This window comes from Monopterus albus, unplaced genomic scaffold (assembly GCF_001952655.1).
Source record: "Monopterus albus unplaced genomic scaffold, M_albus_1.0 scaffold64.1, whole genome shotgun sequence".
Classification (NCBI taxonomy): domain Eukaryota; kingdom Metazoa; phylum Chordata; class Actinopteri; order Synbranchiformes; family Synbranchidae; genus Monopterus; species Monopterus albus.
Window position 1 is genome coordinate 901,768 of NW_018127944.1, and position 22,498 is coordinate 924,265.

Here is a 22,498-nt window from a genome sequence, read left to right on the forward strand (position 1 = left end):
TGTTTTCAATGAAAAGCCCTGTTTAACAAAGCAGATGCAGACATTTGCGATGTGGCTGCTCATTCCACTGAATCATGTGTGAACTTCATGCTCAAACTTGTTGATCCAGTATCATTTCAGTGTTGTTGTGAGCAGCTCCACTATAGCTACATCAAGGTGAACACTGCTGCAGAGGCTAATCGGTAGCTGTAAACAGTTCAGGGACACGGAGCAAGCGCCACCGAACAAGAGGGTTTCTGGTATTGAAGGGTGGGGGACGCATTGCGTTTAGGGACACAGGAGCAGCAATTAGAGGCTATGGATGTGAACGGTGAACCGTTGCCCTGGCTCCCTTCATGCAGATCAGCCTAGTCACCTCAGTCAATCAGAGTGAGACAATCTATAGGAAGCCTGTTTCATATGGGCCTGAGGCACAGCTCTGCCAAAGGGACAATCATTAAACACTGGAGGGCTTTCTCACCACCAGTTGTTTTGCTGGGAGTGTGTGAGTGTCCTGCGTGTGCACCTGTGTGTGCACTGGAGGGGCACTTAGCTGGAAAGGTTTCAGTGAGCGCTTTACGTTCCAGACAGTGTGGAGGAGACGTTTCTGCGGTCTCGCTGTGTATTCGGACACGCTGCCAGAGATGTTGGGAAGGTGGCTGGCTCAGCGGCCAGATGGCCACAGACGCAGACAGAGAGGGTTGGGGACAAACTCCAGCATGTGCAGCAGAACAGGTCCAATTTGTTCCTGGCTTCAAAATAACACAATATGAAACAAAGAATAACTTAAGTAAAACGAAAACGCAGAGTGTTGCAAAGTCTCTGGGTTTTTCAAAACTACAAGACGAGGATCTCTTCTAGCAGGCCCTGACCTCTATGGAGGGGGTATCGACAAATGTAAAATGTTCGAGAGGAAAGGGTGACGTCAGCACCCGCCCCGTCCCTCCCTACCTCCCTCCTCCTATCTCCATCCAGTTTCTGTCATTCAGTTCAAAGGGACCCAAAGTTCCCCACAGGAGGAGAGGGAGGGGAAGCCCGCTGAGGCATCAGTCCGCCGGACGGCTCGTCCACCAAAATGTTTCAGTCCTGTGTCCCAGCATGCACCTCTCCCTGCCAGAGTTGAGCTGGCTGAAAGTCTCTGAAGGAGGGGGGCGAGCCGGGGGGCTGATGGGAGAGCGCTGGGCTCGGAATGATGGAAGAGGACGGGGGTGTGGTCAGATACACGTGGATGGCTGTGCGGTGGGCTGCTGTTTGCGGCTCCTCAGGCCTCCAGACTTCTCCTTGTAGCCCACACACATCTGCTGGGAGACGTCCACCAGCGCGCTGGCCACGGCCAGACCTGCACACACACACAGCAATGTTACAGTTAGCTGGGGACTATGCAGAGATGGACAGTATAAGCCATAGGTAGGCTATTTTTTTACTGTAGGAGTGTTACTTTTCCAAGTTAAATGAGAATTTGAATATTTTGTCACTTTGCACACAAAAACCCACTACTTACTGAAAACCTGTCTGGAATTAGTGTGTAGTGTAAACACACACACACACACACACACACACACACACACACACACACACAAGCTCCCACGCACAACCACATATGCAGGTGGTGAGACCATAGACTCGCAGGCAAACATTAACCTAGACCACACTTCATTAACACTTATTAAGACTGTGAGAGCCATGAAATTCCAGTAAACTCCATTTATCCTCAATCCGACCAAGTACACACAGCCAATGGCGAAATCCAAGCTCTAAGGGAAGATGCTGGATCACATCGTTTTGAAATCACACGGTCTTCAGTGTCTCAGGCTGCAAGTATTTTAGCTTCTTGATCTAAAAGTGGGTTCTGGATGGTTCAAATCACCCAAATAATGCTCAGATACAAATCAGAGATAATCTATGTTGGCCTCTTGCCTGTTTGGAGAGTTACAAGGGCGGCCATTTTGGAATGAGCTAAACTGTAAGCAGATGGGCTGTGAGGCTGCGATGCTGACAACAGATGCCAGCCTAAGGAATCGACACAAACGCGGTCAGATGGGAAACAAGTTAAAAACAGGAGACCCTGGCGGGCATGAGGAGATGGTACGAACACCGCTAACATGGTCTCAATGAAATCGGCTCGAGGGAAAGCTCCACTGAGAGCCGAGGTGGTTTGTTATGACAAAAGGACTGTGTGGTAATTAATAAGAGCCTGGGGTGTGCTGATGGTCTGGGGACTGCGACTGTAAGAGGCAATAAAACACAGAAGGGAGAAAAATCCTGAAGGAAAAGGAATGGAGCCGAGTTCTTGTCTGAGACAGTGAAAGAACAGAACAGGAAAAATGTAAGGCGTGTGTGATGTGAGCTCAGTCCTGGTCCTATCAAACTGTCTTGGCAAAAAGATGAATAGGAATGTAAAGAGTGCAAGTGACAGAGCAGAAGATGAAAGTAATATGCTTGATTCTCCCTGCTATCAGAATGTCTAGGAAAGACAGAAAAAGGAAGAGAAGGGAGTGCAGGGACAGACAGCGCCAGACAAGACACCAGACTGCACTTCCAGTCATCACAGGCAAGATGACGAAGAGAAGAACGCAGAGACAAACAAAGATGAGAATGGGAAAGAGAAGAGCTGCAGCCTACTTCTTACTGGGGATACAAAACAACGAGCAGCTAGATGAAGGAAGGACGCCGAGATGAGAAGGAAAGAAACAAGCAGCTCACAGGATGGAGGGAAACAGAAACCAGGGAGGGGACCAGGAAAAAGGAGACGCAGGGAGAACGCTGCAGCCTTCCCCCGAAGCATCTGTGGGAGTCAGGACATCCTCGTCCAGTGAATGTTGACCCCATGACACAGTCAGGATGACTGACGCCCTCTGTGTTACATGTTCGTGTCAGTGTTTCCAAATATTAAAACCACCGTTCTCATTGTCATTAATACTGTGTCACTGAGCCTCGTCAGTCTGAGTTTTTAAATGACGGCAGTGATTTTTTCCACCTCTTGTTTCACTGAGCCTTGAAAAGACACTTTTGTTCAGCTTGTACTGGTCAAACAGTATTTGGGTGTATGTAACGTGACAGGGAGGCAGAGAGAACGTTGGTGATTAGGCCCCCTCGGACCTCATCTCCGAGTTCCTGTTAAATACAAACAGCAGAGAACGGGTGGCAGCTTCATTTTAAACCCACACACCCATCCCTTCCCACACCGGTCTTTACTCTTGTTCTGAGACTGACATGTAAACATAAGTGTGGACAGAACATTTCAGGTTTAAACCAACTATTTTCTGTTTTACCTGCTTTGCTGTGAGCGTCGTCTAAATCTCTGTGATGAAAGGATCATAAGAAAATCAATAAGGGAGAATGAAAGGAAAGGTAGTGAAAGAAGCTAAGTGAAGGGTTCAAAATGGTCTTTGTCCAACTATAACTGAAGCTTCATAAGACAGAAGAATCAAACAGACAGAGATAAAAGGAAACGAGTGAAGGACTCGGCTGCGTCTTACCAGACTGTCCGGGAGGAGGGATGCCACCGGTGCCCCTGGGTAACCGCACAAAGATAGAGAGCACGGCGGCTTTGTTGCCAAAGCAGGGCTCTAGGGCGATGGGTTTTGGGACAGACTGTAGAAAGAAAGAAAGGAAAAAGAAACAAAACAGTATTACACATCACAAGCTTCTCAAATCCTGGTTATCACACAGGCTCTTATTGTTCTTGTTTGTGTCAGCAGCATTGCTCAGCAATCAGGAACCCCCCCCAACGTTTCCATCCCCGTTGAGAGACACACACTGCCCCAAACTGGATTGCCCCAAAATCCCCGACTCTGCACAGTGCCATGGTAACGCTGTCTGCGTGCAGCGTGGGCCGTGACTGGATATCAAGTGGTGGTGCTGGGAGCGGAGAAATGTGCCGGCGGTGCACTCCTGTCACGGCAGGCTGGCTGACACACCTGACTCTCTAACACCAATATCTCCTGTTTATCAGCAATTCGTCCACATGTGGGGATGGGTTTCCCCTGTAAACACTGGCCAGATCTGCTGCTGCTTGGCCCGTACAATATTCATAGGTTTACCTGGATGGAGGATATGGATATGGAGGATGCCGCCTCTGCTGCATACTGATAACTTCCTCTCTCTCTCCCTTGCTCTGTATTTTAATTCAGTCTCTCTGGCTCTGTCTCCCTCTCTCCCACACACTCATTCATTGTGGAGACTTTACACTGAAATACATTCCTTTTCCTGAAACTTATCCGAACCCTGTCTTCAACATAAAGCCAAGCTCACCCGAACCGTAAACCAAGTCAATGATTTACAGTATAAGACGACTAAGGAAGGTCCCCACAATGTGAGGACAAAACACACACCTCTGAAGACAATTTCCATCCCTTCCCATGCCAGAGATTTGAGCTTAAAACCCCAAGTGGCACTGCCACTAGAGCGACACACACACCCACACACACACACACACACACACACACACACAGGCAGATAAATAAGGCCTTCGTACTCTAACATGCAACTTTCACACTCACATGCAAATGTACACACACACAATCATCACACCCTCTCTCTCTCTCACACATTTGCAGAGCTATCTTTATGAGGACATTCATAGCCATATTACACATTACCTAGCCCCTAACACCTACCCCTAAACCTAGTTCTACTTTTAATCCTAAAACCAAGTCTTAACCCCCAAAAATAATTTTGAAGGGGTCTGAGAAAGTGAGGCCTGGACAAAATGTTCTCAGTCCCACGGCATACAGTGCCTTGCGAAAGTATTCGGCCCCCTTGAACTTTGCGACCTTTTGCCACATTTCAGGCTTCAAACATAAAGATATAAAACTGTAATTTTTTGTGAAGAATCAACAACAAGTGGGACACAATCATGAAGTGGAACGAAATTTATTGGATATTTCAAACTTTTTTAACAAATAAAAAACTGAAAAATTGGGCATGCAAAATTATTCAGCCCCTTTACTTTCAGTGCAGCAAACTCTCTCCAGAAGTTCAGTGAGGATCTCTGAATGATCCAATGTTGACCTAAATGACTAATGATGATAAATAGAATCCACCTGTGTGGAATCAAGTCTCCATATAAATGCACCTGCACTGTGATAGTCTCAGAGCTCCGTTTAAAGCGCAGAGAGCATCATGAAGAACAAGGAACACACCAGGCAGGTCCAAGATACTGTTGTGGAGAAGTTTAAAGCCGGATTTGGATACAAAAAGATTTCCCAAGCTAAACATCCCAAGGAGCACTGTGCAAGCGATAATATTGAAATGGAAGAAGTTTCAGACCACTGCAAATTTACCAAGACCTGGCCGTCCCTCTAAACTTTCAGCTCATACAAGGAGAAGACTGATCAGAGATGCAGCCAAGAGGCCCAGGATCACTCTGGATGAACTGCAGAGATCTACAGCGGAGGTGGGAGACTCTGTCCATAGGACAACAATCAGTCGTATACTGCACAAATCTGGCCTTTATGGAAGAGTGGCAAGAAGAAAGCCATTTCTTAAAGATATCCATAAAAAGTGTCGTTTAAAGTTTGCCACAAGCCACCTGGGAGACACACCAAACATGTGGAAGAAGGTGCTCTGGTCAGATGAAACCAAAATCGAACTTTTTGGCAACAATGCAAAACGTTATGTTTGGCGTAAAAGCAACACAGCTCATCACCCTGAACACACCATCCCCACTGTCAAACATGGTGGTGGCAGCATCATGGTTTGGGCCTGCTTTTCTTCAGCAGGGACAGGGAAGATGGTTAAAATTGATGGGAAGATGGATGGAGCCAAATACAGGACCATTCTGGAAGGAAACCTGATGGAGTCTGCAAAAGACCTGAGACTGGGACGGAGATTTGTCTTCCAACAAGACAATGATCCAAAACATAAAGCAAAATCTACAATGGAATGGTTCACAAATAAACATATCCAGGTGTTAGAATGGCCAAGTCAAAGTCCAGACCTGAATCCAATCGAGAATCTGTGGAAAGAACTGAAAACTGCTGTTCACAAACGCTCTCCATCCAACCTCACTGAGCTCAAGCTGTTTTGCAAGGAGGAATGGGCAAAAATTTCAGTCTCTCGATGTGCAAAACTGATAGACATACCCCAAGCGACTTACAGCTGTAATCGCAGCAAAAGGTGGCGCTACAAAGTATTAACTTAAGGGGGCTGAATAATTTTGCACGCCCAATTTTTCAGTTTTTTATTTGTTAAAAAAGTTTGAAATATCCAATAAATTTCGTTCCACTTCATGATTGTGTCCCACTTGTTGTTGATTCTTCACAACAAATTACAGTTTTATATCTTTATGTTTGAAGCCTGAAATGTGGCAAAAGGTCGCAAAGTTCAAGGGGGCCGAATACTTTCGCAAGGCACTGTAAAATTCAACCCAGCCCTCACACTGCTGGCCATTCACGTACACATACACACTTCAGGGGACACTGCACTGAATTACATTCACTACTCCGAGACCTAATCTAACCCTTCATTATAACCACTTCCTGCCTAACCCGCAACTAAAACCCCTGAAATGCAATGATTTGTGTTTTGGAGATTTGCCATTTGTTCCTGTAAGGACATCAAATTTGCACAATGCGATTGTATGAACAGATATATAAACAGATGTATGCCCTCCTCCCCTGCATACACACACACCACAGTGTAAGTGTAGTGATGGGGAGCAGGGCAGTAATGATATTCAGGCTCTGACCCATTTTATACATTTATTCTGTGCTCCATCCCTCTGAGGCTTACCTTTCATACCAGCAGGACACACAGGCTATCACACAGGTAGCTAGGGAAGTGGCACAAACACTTGTGTGTGTGTGCATGTGTGTAGATTCAGTGCAACTAATGTTGTAACAGAGGTTGAATTCAGTGTGTGTAGGTGCCACAGACAGGTCTGCACAGAGAAATGTTATGGGTAATTGTAGGTTGTAGACGAGTTAATGATAACTCCACGATGGCTGTACCACCAGTGCCAGTAATCAAACCAGTAAAATATCTAGCATAGACAATTACAGACCAATTGCTCTGGCTAGTATAGTTTCTAAAGCATTAAAAACTATACTAGCCTGGAATCCTGTCAGCCCTTCTTTTTCACCTGTATATGGACAATCTTTCAATAATATTTAAAGACCAAAAGACAGGATGTATGGCAGGCGGTGGCCTTATTAACCATCTTATGTACGCTGATGACTTAGAGTGCTGGCAGACAGCAACTGCTCAGAGTCTGCTCACATATGACATGACGTTTAGCTCTACTGCTACTATTGCTTTTTCTAGATCACAGTACCTCATTCTACACAGACACTTATAGTAAAACCAAAATGAAGACACTTCAGGTGGCACATAATGAGGCATCCAGAATCTTGCTTCAGCTGCCGAGATGGATAAGAGCAAGTGATAAGTTTGTGACTAGTCATGTTCCTACCTTTTATGGTGCGTTGAGGAATTTTATGAATAAATTTGTGTGTTGATTAACTGATAAAACAAAAGTTTTAACTGAGCCTAAGCAAAGTGACACGAGGTATTCCTCTTGTTACTGGAAACAGTGGAACAAATGTTTGCATGTTTAATCACTATGTGCTAGGGAATTATAGTGATTTGGTATTTTTGCTTTTATTGGTGTTTTTGTACTGATATGGAATTTTTGTGTCTGAAACAAAGCTTATACAATTAACACATGCACACTACTTCCAAAGCTCAACAACATGAACACAGTGAGCCGACTGGGAAAGGCAATAATCATCAGTCCATCAGTCTCCTTAGATGTTCAACTTTCCAGCAAAACTGAACATCCAGCATGATGTTTTATTTAGAGCAGGTGAGGAAATAAGAATCAGCTGGGACCCACCATGTATCACCTTATGGCCGACTCTGCTCGGACGTGTCAGACCACAGTATATGATCCATCCAACGTGATTAAACTGATGATCAAATGTATTAGGGACTCTACAAGGTTGATTAGACTTGAAAAGCGGTGAGTGGCGTTAACGGCCCTGTCGTTCTGTTTATACCATAGGAACCAGATTTAAAAGCCAAAAAGCGTTACAGAGGCTCATAAGACCATAGGGGTTTGTTCTAACCCCTTCATCTTCAGCTCCATCTGGCCAAAAGGCCAAAAAGGGCAGTACAACTGGTCCAGCGTATGATGCCCTCCATCCTTCGACCCTCGACCAGACAAGATAAACTTCAATACCTTGTCAAGGAAAAAACAAAAGCTGCCATTAAATGTTTTCCAGTAACAAAAAGATATTGACTTTCACTCCCTGTTCTCTTCTCTGTTTTGTTTATGTCCTGTATCGTCTCTCTGACGTGCTGCCTACGGTAATTTAATATCAACATTCAGGTAAACATAAGCTTTCATGACATTTAGTTCAATACTGATAACATAATAATAATTACCATAAACAAACGAGACTGTATTTATCCTCCACAGCAAAGTAAGAACAACATACAGATACATATCTAGAAAATCCAAGAAGGATGAGCAGCAACAGTTTTTTTTTTAGGAACTCTTGAACAATACACTACGAGCCAGGACACCACAGAAGAAGAACCTGTGTTATCTATTAACACACCCAAAAATCATAGGCTGAGAGGTGGATAAGTGTAAACAGAAGAAAGCCTGAAGTAAACATAGTAACACTGAACTACCTGAATCACATGCACACACACTGGCACACATCTTCTACATCACATGCATAGGTTGCTTTTGATTCCTTTCAGTGTGGATGTAGGACGAGGTTTAACGTCATGAAAGTGTTTCTTCACTTTAAAAACCAACTATTCCCCCTCCCACCTACTGCATCTCAGAGCAGAGCCTACAGACCCCCAGACTCCTCTGTCAACTCCTTTTGGTAAAATCTGAATTGTCAGATATGTCAAGACTGTGATGTGGGAAGAAAATGGCAGATAGAATGAATACACTAATTAGAATCATAAGACTAAAATAACAGTGAAATTAAACTTCTATCAGTTTGGCAGAGGAGCCTGTGGGACACTGTCAAAAGGCTCCCATCCTGCTCTGGAAGCCCTTTAGAAAAGTGTCCTAATTAAATAGTGAAAGAGAGCAAATTACCATTTTGTTTCTCGAGAACAGCCCGTATCAACTTTCAGGGCAACAAAACATTAATATCACTTGGAGCTTTGTGCGATAAATGAGTGATGAGTCAATAACTAGATAAGACAACCATGCTTTCACTACAAGGATCATTTCTTTCCATTTTCAAAATCACAGTGCATCAGAACATCATTGTATGCAGCTGACATGAACTGCTGAGAAAAACACCAACTACTGTTCCAATACAACATTAGGTGGTGCAGTATCACATTTGGCTAATTTGGATCCCACAGTACGAGAAAAGATGAAGCAGTGATTTTGGCCTCGCCCGCAGCAGTCCAGCCAGGCTCGGCTGGCTCCCGCCTACAGGTCGGGTTCCGCATATTTCTCATCCAGTGTGTTTACAGCTGGAGAAATGAGGCCTGCCTGTGATAACCCCAACACAGCTGTACTTCAGGTGTAAAATATAGATTTAAAAAAGGAAGAAGAAGAGTGGCAGCTTTAAAATGTACAGCTGAGGGCTGTCCTAAGTCTCGTGCCAAGTCCAATTTCCACCGCAGCAGCTGCGAGCTGCTCTTAGGTTCTCACTTGCTGACACGTGTTTATCATTTTCTAACACCAGCATCTCGTATTCATACTGGAGAGGGAACAGGCAGAGCTGGAAGAGATATTAACAGCCTCGTTTCATAACTGACTGCATTGAGTGCTAACCTGTACAACGACTGTATCTGACACACAACCTCCATTTCAACATGAGTAGACACGTCACCTGCCATTTTTAGCAAAAAGAAAACTGTACGCCTTTACAGAAAAACATCATTTATCTCCGTGAACACATGACCATTTAATTTTGGCCTCCTATAGGCTAGAAATTAAGTGAGAAAACAAAACAAAACACCTTGAAAAATTCAATTATCTATCCTTTTTAACTCTGTGCATGTGATTATTTCTTTGCCTAAGATGTAGTGTCTTTTCCTGTGTTCTTCTTCAGAGGCTGCGGGTTAATAGCATTCCCCAGCAGATGCCTTTGTTTAATAGCATCAAAGCCCTCCCCTCGACGCCCCGCTGCCCAGCCTCCCACCAGAAGCACTCCTGGGAGTTATCTAGACTGGCCAGGCAGAGCAGCGAAAGGTTTTGTTAAATTACCTCCAGTAATTAGCCCAGCACGCAGCATCGCTGCCGCGCCTGCACACACACACTGATGCAGGCATACACGGTGACCACATGCTGCTCCGCTTTCATCCGCTGCATTCATCTCGAGTTCAGCAGCAGCCGCCCCCCCCCAGTGACGAGAGTCAAACTCCCTGTTGCTATGACTCACCAGGTACAGCCGTTTCCACTGAGCCAATTTTGATGAGGTTTTATTCAGCTGGCTTCTGTTTGCCAAGAAAATGTTTTGTTTGCCAGTAATAATATCGCCATATTGCAACGTATTTAAACTAAACACGGCAGAAGAATGAAAATATAAAAGGCAAGTTTTAAGTTTTAGTGAACTTTATTTGACTAAGTTAGAAATCTGGTTCACATTCTGAAACTTAACTAGGTAACCTGAGGTGAAATGGATCAGGTCTGCTCTAGAACTGACACACAGTGGTTTGGTGCACACCAATGTTCAACATACCAATACAAATGAAGAATGGCCACCTCCAACATCTGTAATGGATCACAGCAGCTAGTCAAACCCAGCCCCACTCAGTAGGTGAACGGAGGCAGCTCATTCTTTCCACAGCAAGAAATTGCCTTATACTTTTCTATTCATTACAGCACGCTCCAAGCGCTTTCACACTATTTGGCCATTCACACTCGCACACCAGTGACACCACTGGGAGCAACTGGGGGTTCGGTGTCTTGCACAAGGACACTTTGACATGTGGACGGAACATGCCAGGAATTGAACTGCCAACCATTTTCTCTAGCTTCTTCTCATCTGTCCCTTTCAAGGCTTCGAGAGCATCTACTGGATCTGAATTAACTGTTTCCCAGATGTCCCTCTCACTAGCCCTCGGCCAATTTACTTTGGGTTTTGCCTTATGCCCTCCTCTTTCTTTGGCTGCCTCCTCTCACCACTCTCCTGACTCTGCTGGTCGGTGCTACCTTCTGCTTTCTCCTCACTGGTAGGGATGCTGATATCCTCTACTCTTCGGTTACTCACCTGTTGCTGGATTTCACCCAGATGATGTGATTGACTTCTTAGGAAGTACTGTTCAATGCGTGGTCCCTGAGCCCTGCGCCCTTCACCTGCCTCCAAGCCCCTTTTCCTTCCCTGATGTATTCCAAGGCCCTTGTTTCATGTCATTTCCTCCAGCCGCAGCTACATACCTGCACTTGTCTTTCTTCTACCTTTGATACTGTAGCTTCCACCGGAGTTCCCACCTACTCAGTGTCAAATCCATTCCAAGGTCAATCACTGGGTGTCCTATCTGTGAGTCATCTTCCACTCCTGCTCTCACCGAGTGCTCTTTTGCTTACTTGTGGCTTGACTGGTGCAACCTAAATACACTAGGCTGCTGCTGTCATGGGCTGCCATGCTGCCCAAATAGGGTTTTTTTTATCTGTGCTGTTGGTTTAAGTGAAAATTATTCATGAAAACTGACTCACACCAGTGGCTACCTCCAACACCTTTTACATTCTCAGGCACAGACCACATGAGAACTGCAAACTTTGGATTTCCTCTCCTCAGGTAACCAGTAGACACGAGAAACACAGAGAAAACTATTCCTGCTATAAAGCATGCCACAAATATCACCAACACTTCTAGATAAAAATAATCCTTCAGCCATTAAAGGTAGAACTGAGTCACCTGAGCTTGTTGCATGCCTTCCCTCATGCATCTCAACAAAAGAGTGCGTCAGTCTGTTATTTATGAAACACACATCTTTAGCACACACTTACCAGAAAAGATCATAACTGACATTTCCTCCAGCTTAGCTGTTCTTGCCCTTTGCACTGGTAATCATGGAATTTAAGCATATCACACTCACACAATTGGTCTAAAAAGCTGCCAAATGCCTATAATTTTAATGCAACATATAATGAGTGGGTGTCAAGATAATGGTACACCAGAAGATACACCAGAAGTGTTTCTTTATTCCTCCCCCTTTTTTACATCACGTCCTGATTTTCTCTCGTCCCACAGTGTCTATAAATAACAGCAGAGCAGGAGGCATCGCAAAGGTAATCATCTGCCCATGATGTTGGGGCCACAGGCTCCATTTAGCACAAGCTGAGTGAATATATCTCATCGGTAGAGCAAGTTTGGACTTCCCACTGAGGTTATAAACAACTTTAATGATGTTTAGCTCACTGTGCAGTGCCTGGCCCCTGTATACACCAATTGTGGGTCTTAATACACTACTGTAGCTTCCTGATAAAACAGCATGGAAAGAAGGGGAAGAACCTGCTTTAGTCACTCCATCTGAGCCGGGAGGAGATAGGATAGTGTCCGCTTGCTGTCTGGGCTGGTGAAGGCACAGAAAGCTGAGGGGGAAGATCTAAATTGGATCTCTGCTCCTGAGCTGCTCCTACCCTGATGGAGAGGAGAGCAGGCGGGAAGAAAGGAAGAATACAGCAGAAGAGGCGGGAGAAGAAAAGCTAAAGCCAAGATGGAGGAGGAGGTGGTGGAGGGCGCCTGATTTCCACACCAAGCTGCATCTTTTCTTTCTACAAAGCAGCACAACAAGTGCACACATGCAACACCCACATAAACATGCAGAAGTACACAAACAAACAGACAAGCACACACGCAGAACTAGCAGATAAGGCCAACAGAAAACCTCAGACGGCCGATAGGATCAATAAAGGGCTAGTAATTTAGAGAGCACTATGGTGAGGTAAGGATGTCAGAGAGGCGATGAGAGAGGGAAGACGAGAAGTGAAAATATACAAGAAGAAGAGAAAAGAGTCAAAGTGAAGTAAAGGCAAATGAAGGAAAAGGAAACATAGAAAGAAAAGAACGAAGACTAAGGGAGAGGAAGCAGTGAAGGAAAAATAGTGAACAGACATGAAAAAGCAATGTGAAAAGAAAAAAGGAGAAAAACCAGAAGAGGAAAACAGACAGAAAACAAAAAGAACAGAAGAGGAAAAAAAACAAAGGACAAGAAATGAAAGAAAATAGTAGGAAAAGAGAAAACAGAGAAAGGATCATTAGGAAAAGAGACAACAAGAGAGAACAGAGCTGATAAACTAGGGAGAAAAGAGGAGGAAGGGAAGAGAAGAGTGGAAAACAGACTAGAGCACGGAAAAACAGGAAATGAGAAAAAGAAGATGAGTAAACTGAGAATGGAACAAAAGGAAAAACAAGACAGAGGAGAAGATAAAAAAGAAAGGCCCAAACGACATGAACATATGATGAGGAAAAGAAAAGGAAGGATGAGAAGGGGCCAAAATAGGAGATGATTCAAGAGAAAAAGAAGGCGACAAAAAAGAAAGAAAAAGGTATGATAAAACCAAGACGGACAAGACGGGCAAGGAGAAAATAACAGAAACTAAAGAGAAAAAACAAACAAGACAAGGAAAAAAGGTCTGAGGAGAAAAAGATAAGATAAAGAGGAAGGAAAGAACAGAAGTGAGGACAGAGGAGGACTGAAGAGGTGGGCAAGGTTTCTGTTCAGCCACGGATCTGATTAGCTGCTGAACTTCCCGAGGGGCCCGGCGGCTTCTGCTCAGTGTAACCTTGAGCTCAGGAGCCGAGCCCCTTGAGATGCATGGCCCCTGTCAGCGCCAAGGGCCCCTGAGCCACCCTGCTGAAACAGCCCTATAATTCTGCACTGCATCTGCATTCAGAGGCCATTCATCACAGGGTGCAGTCACAGGTACTGTGGCTCCGTGCTGAATACTCAACTGCAATTTCTATAACTCTGCACAATTTCCTACTTTTAAATGTTCTCTAACGCCTCTAGGCCCCGGATCTGCATGCAGATCTGCTCTAAACTATACATCCAGCTCTTCTCACCCACCATGGCCAACATAGCTTGGACTTTACTTTAAATCTACTGCTTCTATTTAAATCTGTAATTCTCCCTTAAAGGACCTGGATCAGGAGAGGGACCATCTGAAATTGACTGGGAAAGGAAATTATTTCCTCAAACCAAACAACAGCATCATAACAAAAATAAAGGCTACAGGTGAAACCAAAGAAACAGGGTTGAAACACTGCATTTTTTTTTACTTGGTGTTTCTATGCATTGCATTTCTCAGGTTGCACTGTGCCGACAAGTGCCGATTATTTATTAACCGACTTGTTTAACTAATATTTAATGGTTGAAAACTTTGGATTAACTGAATATTTACTTTCTTTTGTGTAGCTAGACTGAAACACACTAAATGTGAGCAGTTTGGGGTTGTGTCTGGTCTTGGAGGTTAAAATTCACACACACTTGTGTGTGTCACGCGCTTCAAATCTTCACTTCGCGACTGAGAACCTGAAGCTGACCTTTTGACCGGGTCCAATAAAATGTGGTCCCAGCACCAGTATTATGAATGCGTTCTAAGTTTAGACCCACTTACCATGAAACACAGAGCCGATCTTTCCAACTACCTCTGACTATCACCTGGTACAGTTTACTGCACTCCTGTATGAATGGCTGTGTTCCAAGAAGCTGTTTATCTGTATTGGCAGAACGTCTGACCTCCAGTTTCTGCATCAGTGTCAGAGACACAGATGGTTCCAGGCACTAAAACAAGCGTTAAATCTTTTTTTTTCAAATGAAGAATATCTCAATGTTGAAACGAAAGTCTTATCTCATTTATAAGTATAGACTTAATCTCCAAGACTTTACTCTCATCTGCATGTATTTAACTCCAGGGTTAACTGAATTCATTCCCATTAGAATTCACCGCCTACCCAACTATAACAGGCTATAACTGGCATAATTCAGCCTGTTACTCATCAACAGCCCACTTTCATTATCATCCGGCCTTCACACTGTCCCAGCAAATGTACACTGCAGTGACCCTTATTAGGTGTACTACACCTGCCCTGCACTTCTTCCTGAGTGAGCTCAATTTAACCTCTTTGGCTTGTTGAAAACTACTGGAATCAACTTAAAGAGTTCAGACTCAAACGCGTGACTGTAATCACAAACCGCAGCTGACGAGCATTAGACCAGGCTCCTGCTGACGGTGGTGATGTGCTCCTGTCAGCCCAGATAGAAGGAAGATCTCTGTGGTTCGGCGACGATTGTCCTAAGAAAAGGCTGCGCTCACCTTGACATTTCCTCCTATCAGGTCAGGCGGCTCCTCGTCTGTCTCCATGGCGACGTTGATTGTGGCGAAAGGCCGGCTTGCCATCTGCTGCATCTCCCTCAGAAGTTGCTAGGGAAAAGGAGGAAGAAGAGGAGTGCGGAGGTCAGTGAGAGGTAACCACAGATAGTCTACCCTCCAGTGAACCTGCTCAGTATGATGCCAGTGTGTATCGTCTCCAGTTACTGAGTAGGAGTTAAGAAAACACTGGTTTACAAGGAATAATTCACACATTTTCAAATCAGTGAGGCAGAGTTAGAAGAAGTGTAAATATACAGAACAAGTTCTGCATCAAAACTTTCACTAGTGAAGGTGTGCTAGTATAATTAACACAGCGCAGCATGATAATCGATTGTTTTGGCAGTGCAACAATATCATCACAGAGATATTATAAAGTTTATATGACAAAAGTGATTGCAAACCGTAAATTATTATTTTCAGTCTCGTTAGTGCACGGGAGAATTACTGGAGCTGCCTGTACATCTCAGAAGCACTACTACCATCTAGAACCATGCATTTACACATTGTAAAATCAGTTATCACTGAGTTATCACAACCTGGCAACCAAAATAATCCCTAATATTAGCTGAGAAACATTAGTAAATGATTAAATAACTATTAATTAAGGCAATAATCACAAAGCCTAAACTGTTTGTAAAGCAGTGCCCAACATTTCACTGCTGTAGAGGTAAAACTCATTTTGACTATTTTATTTGTTGACTGTCAAAATCATGAAGGTGAACCTATGCTATGTATGAATAACTTTCATCTGCACACTATTTTGTAGCCATCAGATCAGTACAGTGAAAAGTACTTCCCAATTCCCCTTAAAATGTAAGAGTGGAAGTAGAAAGGCTCATATAATGGAAATAATCAAGTAAATGACTTAATAGTATTTGAGTAAATGTACTTGGTATCGTTCCAGCACTGCAAGCTGGAGTCAGTCTCATTTTGCTGTGATTTATAACATGGACCTTGGCCAGAGAAAGAGGAGTGGGGCAATGATGAGTGAGGGGAGGAGGAGGGAGGAAGAGGAGGAGCACAAGCTGAAGAAAGAGTGAAAGGACAAAGAAATAAGGACGATTAGAAAAGGAGAGAGAGCAAGATGAGGACTGTAATGACATGAAAGCTGCAGAGTGTGATGAGCAGAGGGAAGGGGAGGATGATGGGAGAAAACGAGGAGGTTGAGGAGACCAGAGTAAACAGGGTGATGAGTCTGTATGTTTGTCAAACAGCCAAAGTGTTACGAATAGAGAAACAAACTGTCAAATGTCAAGACACTGTGACCTGAATATCAGCAGTAAGCCTCTCAAAACAAAACAGAAACGATTGCAACTGCTGTGTGAGCAGGAAAAACATCGACAAAGGTGAAACAAATATACAAATATATCACAAAGGAGAAAAGTCAAATATCTGATTGTTTGTTTGAGATGCATCTCCTAGTGTTTCAACTCATATCAGAAGTCAAACAGTGATGAAGGACATGATGTTTATGGAGTTATGTGTGAAAAGAAGCCGACACACATTTCATTGGCCTCTGACTCAGTACACTGAACTGCTGGCAGGGAATATGTGCATGAAAAGGGCAGCACTGCGATTTAACTTGAGAAAGAAATCGCACACGGCATGTCTGCATCAGCGCATGTTCACATGGGGTCGAGGATCATACGGCAGGGTGACGCCCTCAACAGCACTCTGTTGAGTGTGTTTGCCTGTTGGCTGTGGTTATTGTGTCGGCAAATTCCAAGAAAATGAAAGGTTTTACTATCATATCTTTACTACAGCTACAGAAGCAGCTCATGGGAAAGTGTCTTTCTCCCTAGGGTAAAGCCTGATGAGAAGAAGCAAAAAAAAAAAAGTCTAAATTTAACGTCCTGGATTCTCTTTGTGGAGCAAGCCAGCGCATTAAACTCCTGCATGTGTCTGTGGGCCTGTGTCCAAATCTCCCAACACGCCTTTGTGTTCTAACAGCTGCGAGAGCGAGAGCTGAACTCTTCATTTCTGAGTTACTGCCTCTAAATCAATTGTTAAACATTTTACAAAATATTCTCACACTGTTGCTGAGAAACAGTTTAGGTGCCACTCTCATGTCTGTCCATGAAAAGTGAAGCTACAGCTAAGCTTGTTAGCTCAGCATAAATTCTAGGAAGTGGGACAAATGGCTGCCCTGGTTCTGTCCAAACTATATGTGAATCCCATTCCCTTATTTTACTGTTCCTCAGTCCTTGATGGACCTGGACGTTATTCCGGCCCACCTTAATGAAGGACGTCCCAAAGAGCTTACTTCTGCTCTGAGGGGTGAGGAGGCTGCATGGAGGAACTATAACCGAGGATACATGAGTGCATCCTTCACTCTGTTACAGACTGACATTCCCCTTTTCCAGAAATCAGTTTGTGATTGGGTGCTTCATGTAAGGATTGGCAGAAAGGATGTCTCATGTCAGTTAAAACGTGTTCCTCAGTTCCTCTCTCCTCACAGTTTCACCAAATTTTTTCTTTGTGACTAAGAAACAAGGAAAAGATGCATGTGAGGGAAACATGGATACAACTAAGGGAACTGGGATTCTGACAACCACCACCTCTACAGCTACAGATTAGACAAAGACTAGCTGTTTCTCTCTGATTCCAGTGTCTATGCTAAGCTAAGCTAACTGCCTCCTTGCTCCAGCTTCATACTGAGCAGACACAGTGGTTAAGCATAGCTTCCTTTAACCTTTATAAATCAATAAGGGATAAGTGGATCAACAAATGAAAAGTTTTGATAAATGACTCATAGGTCATACCAAATTACCAAATAATGGTAATTACAGCCTCTCAAATATGAGTAGAACGCTTTTTTCTTAGCTCCATAACACTGGGGTTTTCTGACAAAGCACAATTTTTGAGACTTCTCTTAGTAATTGAGATCTGAATTTGTCATTATTCTTGACATTTTAAATACCACAGGATAAATCAGCTACTCACAAAACATAATTGGCTGAATAATCCGTAACAAAAATTACTGTTAGCTGCAGCTCCAAACCACTCAGAGCGTCACAGCATGTACAGTGTCTTACAGACTAGTAAGGTCAACATTCCTCTCTTTAATTAGGTGACCTGAAGCAAGCAGCAACGTGGGCGCACACACACACACACACACACACACACAACTTATTCACACGGCGACTGGTGAGAACAAGAATAATTGCAGACGTGCTCTGTGAATTGACTACAGCCAGTTACATCTGACAGAGGACTGTTACCTGGATACTGCCTGAATGAATCGCTCATCATTCAATTTCCCATTTTAGACACATTTACTCACTAACCACATGGTCATTCAGACTTTATGAGTGAGAGAGCTGGCAAGGCATTCTTTCTGCAAAAGACTAACTGAACTCATGAGTTTTTTTGTTAAACAGAGTCTGTTAGTAAATGAGCAAGTGAATAAACAACAAAAATGATTAAAAAGCTTGTGATAAAGCTGATTTAGAAAAGCACTTATTGTGGAGGAGATACAGTATAAGAGGGGGCTTAGGAAAAGCTCACATCAAACAGAAAGAACGAATAAACTGGTCAGCCAAATCAGTCAGGACGAGCAAAACTACGAGCATAAGCTATAAATAGAAACGGTGTGATGCATGAGTGGAACAGTAGCACCCACAGAGTATGAACGAATCCAAAGACAACAGAGAAGAGCTGCCTCGTTATCGTACACACACACACACAAACAGGCTGAAGCATCCAACATGCCCGCTCTGATGTCTTCATGTTGTGCACTCTTCTCCGCTGCCACATCCATCAACACAGAAACAAATGCAAACACAAATGAGCAACTCATTTAGCTGCATCCCGATTTGTCATGATTAGACATCCTGCTGTGAGACACGTGTAGACTCTGTGACGGCGGCGACCGCTGGGTGTGTGCAAGACAACATGCTAAGCACTCTAAAGGAGGGGAACTCGGCAACAGCACAGTCCAAATCTGTGTAGCAAACAGCATTCAGAAGATGTGAGAATCTGCATGCAGGCAACATCGTTTTTGGTAAGAAGAGCTCCTTGAACAGCACAAAGCAACAGAATTGATTTAGTGGATAAAAGCAGATGGAGGAGCATCTGAATAGCGCAGTAAACAAACTTTATAGATTCAGTCCACTTCCCTCAACCTCTCTGCAAACAGCCTGGCCTCTTGTCTAGCATGCAGGTAACCTCTGTTTAAACAGTGATGTTAGGCTGCGACTCTTTTGGGGAGGCGACAGTGGTGCGGTGGGTAGAGCAGTCGTCTCCCAACTGAAAGGTTGAAGGTTTGACTCTCGGTGCCTGTAGTCCACATGTCGAAGTGTCCTTGGGCAAGACACTGAACTCCCCCATCACCCATGATGGCAGCAGATATGCACACAGCGACCTGGGGCCTTCGGCTCCAAACACAATTTCGTTGCACATGTTACAATGACAATAAATAAAGCTTCTTTTGTCATATGCACGTTTAAGTAATTCTACTGTCCACAGTTGACAGCTTGTGTGAGCTGCTCCAATGCACTGATTGAACCACTGGCCTGATATTGTTGACATGACTAACATGTTCTTAAAATCTGTTTCTTCAGTTGTATAATTTTTCCTGTTTTTTCAGCCACCAACTTCTGGTTGTCATCATCAGGATGAAGCCCTACTATTTGCAGAAATCTCATAAGCGCCTTCTATAGAGAAAACACTCAAAAGATAACCAGAAGTCAGAGGAGTTACAGAGCAAGTCGCCTACTTCTTAAATGGGCTGCTAGTTTTCTGCAGGGTTGTTTGTGTGCGTGTGGATGGGAGCAAATATCTTCCTGTGGCAGAGCGAACCGTGCATATAAAAAACCTAATTATGAGATGTGTTCATAGAGGTGGACGCGCACACGGATGGCGATACTGCACATGAGCAGTCATGTTTCACAAAAGCAAATGAATTCTCTCAAACACACACAGAGCGGAATCAGTTCTGTGTGCACGAAAGGATGACAGCACAGGAGCAAATGTGCTGCAGGTAATGTTGGAAAATCTGAATGAAATGCACGTATAAAAAGAAAAATACAAACATTTACATGACAAGCACAAGCACCAGTGTGAACACAGACATACTAAAACAACTGTTCAATTAATCTGATGTCCAGATTTCCCGCTTTTCTTTTTCACCTTGTTTTGGTCTCTGGTTCTTGAGGGTGTTACAGCTGTCATTATATTATATCGTGTGTGTGTGTGTGTGTGTGTGTGTGATCTGCCTAGTTGCCTATGTTGTTCCTCCCTTGGAATGAGTGTGTGTGAGATGACTGTTAGTTGTGTGGATGCTGAAAGGCATCCACACTACGTTTTCCTGTTCTTTAGTTATTCTGTGGATGCTGTTAAGCGGCATCCACAATCCTTTTCTTTATTATTCTGGTTTCTTCCATATGTTTTTTTTGGCACCTAACTCCTCCAGCATACTTTCATCTAGAAATACCATTCAGGTATCAGAATGTTCAGCTTTTTAAGGACATGCTTTCCTTGTATTTTTCTTGTTTGTAACATTTATACTTTTTAATAAATTCAGCTTTTTTCAAAAAAAAAAAATCCCACCGAAATGAATGGGAAAGTCTTGAAATCTTGGTCCTCTTTGAACCTTAATAGCTCAGGCATACCTTGGGGTGGTAACGCCATTTGAACTGAATTGAACTCGTGAGATATTCGGCTACTGATGCAAAAATCTTCTTGATATCTTTTATGGTTTTTGCATACGCACTTCTCCATTCACTTTGAATGGCCCCTTTCATTTTCAATGGCCACAGTCAAAGTCACGTGACTCCCGCTCTGGCTCCGTGTCTGTGTGTTTTTGATCAATTTCCTGCCGGTTTTCTGCTTTTATTCTGCTATCCATAAGCTTTCACACGCATATTATACATGAAAATGGTAGAGAAAATTGTCAGGAATACGAATATGCCATTGTTATTGCGATAGCGTGTCCTGGGTCTTCCCCGGGGCCTCCTCCCGGTGGGACATGCCCGGAACACCTCCCTAGGGAGGTGCCCAGGAGGCATCCGAAACAGATGCCCGAGCCACCTCAGCTTGCTCCTCTCAATGTGGAGGAGCAGTGGTTCTACTCTGAGCTCCTCCCGGGTGACCGAGCTCCTCACCCTATCTCTAAGGGTGCGCCCGGCCGCCCTGCAGAGAAAGCTCATTTCGGCCTGTATCCGGATCTCTTTCCAGCCGCTTCACACTCGGCTGCAAACAGCCCCAGTGCATGCTGGAGGTCCTGGTTTGATGGGGCCAACAGGACAACCTCATCTGCAAAAAGCAGAGACGAAATCCTGTGGTCCCCAAACCGGACTCCCTCCGGCCCCTGGCTGCACCTAGAAATTCTGTCCATAAAAATAATGAACAGAACCGGTGACAAAGGGCAGCCCTGCCGGAGTCCAACACGCACTGGAAACAAGTCTGACTTACTACCGGCGATGCGAACCAAGCTCCTGCTCCGATCGTACAGGGACCGGGTAGCCCTTAGCAAAGGGCCCCGGACCCCGTACTCCCGGAGCACCCCCCACAGGGCGCTGCGAGGGACACGGTCGAATGCCTTCTCCAGATCCACGAAGCACATGTGGACTGGTTGGGCAAACTCCCATGAACCCTCCGCCACCCTGAAGAGGGTATAGAGCTGGTCCAGTGTTCCACGGCCAGGACGAAAACCGCATTGTTCCTCCTGAATCCGAGGTTCGACTATCGGTCGAATTCTCCTCTCCAGTACCCTGGCATAGACTTTCCCGGGGAGGCTGAGGAGTGTGATCCCCCTATAGTTGGAACACACCCTCCGGTCCCCCTTCTTAAAAAGAGGGACCACCACCCCGGTCTGCTAGTCCAGAGGCACTGTCCCCAACCGCAATGCGACGTTGCAGAGGCATGTCAACCAAGACAGCCCAACAACATCCAGAGACTTAAGGTACTCAGGGCGGATCTCATCCACCCCCGGTGCCGTGCCACCGAGGAGCTTCTTAACTACCTCAGTGACTTCAGCTTGGGTGATGGACGAGTCCACCTCTGAGCCCTCAGCCTCTGCTGCCTCATCAGAAGACATGGCGCCGGGATTGAGGAGATCCTCGAAGTATTCCTTCCACCGTCCGACAATATCCCCAGTCGAGGTCAACAACTGCCCACCTCCACTGTAAACAGTTTTGGCAGGGCACTGCTTCCCCCTCCTGAGGCGCCGGACGGTTTGCCAGAATCTCTTCGAGGCCGACCGATAGTCCT

The 22,498-nt window shown here is 44.6% G+C and overlaps 1 protein-coding gene across 1 annotated transcript in view; it reads right to left on the bottom strand.

Annotated features, from left to right (window-relative positions):
- Positions 1-867: 867 nt before the first annotated feature.
- atrn (attractin) overlaps positions 868-22,498 on the bottom strand; it is a 129,741-nt gene continuing 108,110 nt past the window's right edge. Inside the window, exons 29-31 of the mRNA XM_020604154.1 lie at positions 15,230-15,337; positions 3,459-3,573; positions 868-1,318 (exon numbers count right to left, since the gene is read on the bottom strand). Of these exons, the coding sequence (XP_020459810.1) occupies positions 1,194-1,318; positions 3,459-3,573; positions 15,230-15,337 (348 nt within the window). The 3' untranslated portion in view covers positions 868-1,193. The remainder of the gene's footprint in view (positions 1,319-3,458; positions 3,574-15,229; positions 15,338-22,498) is intronic.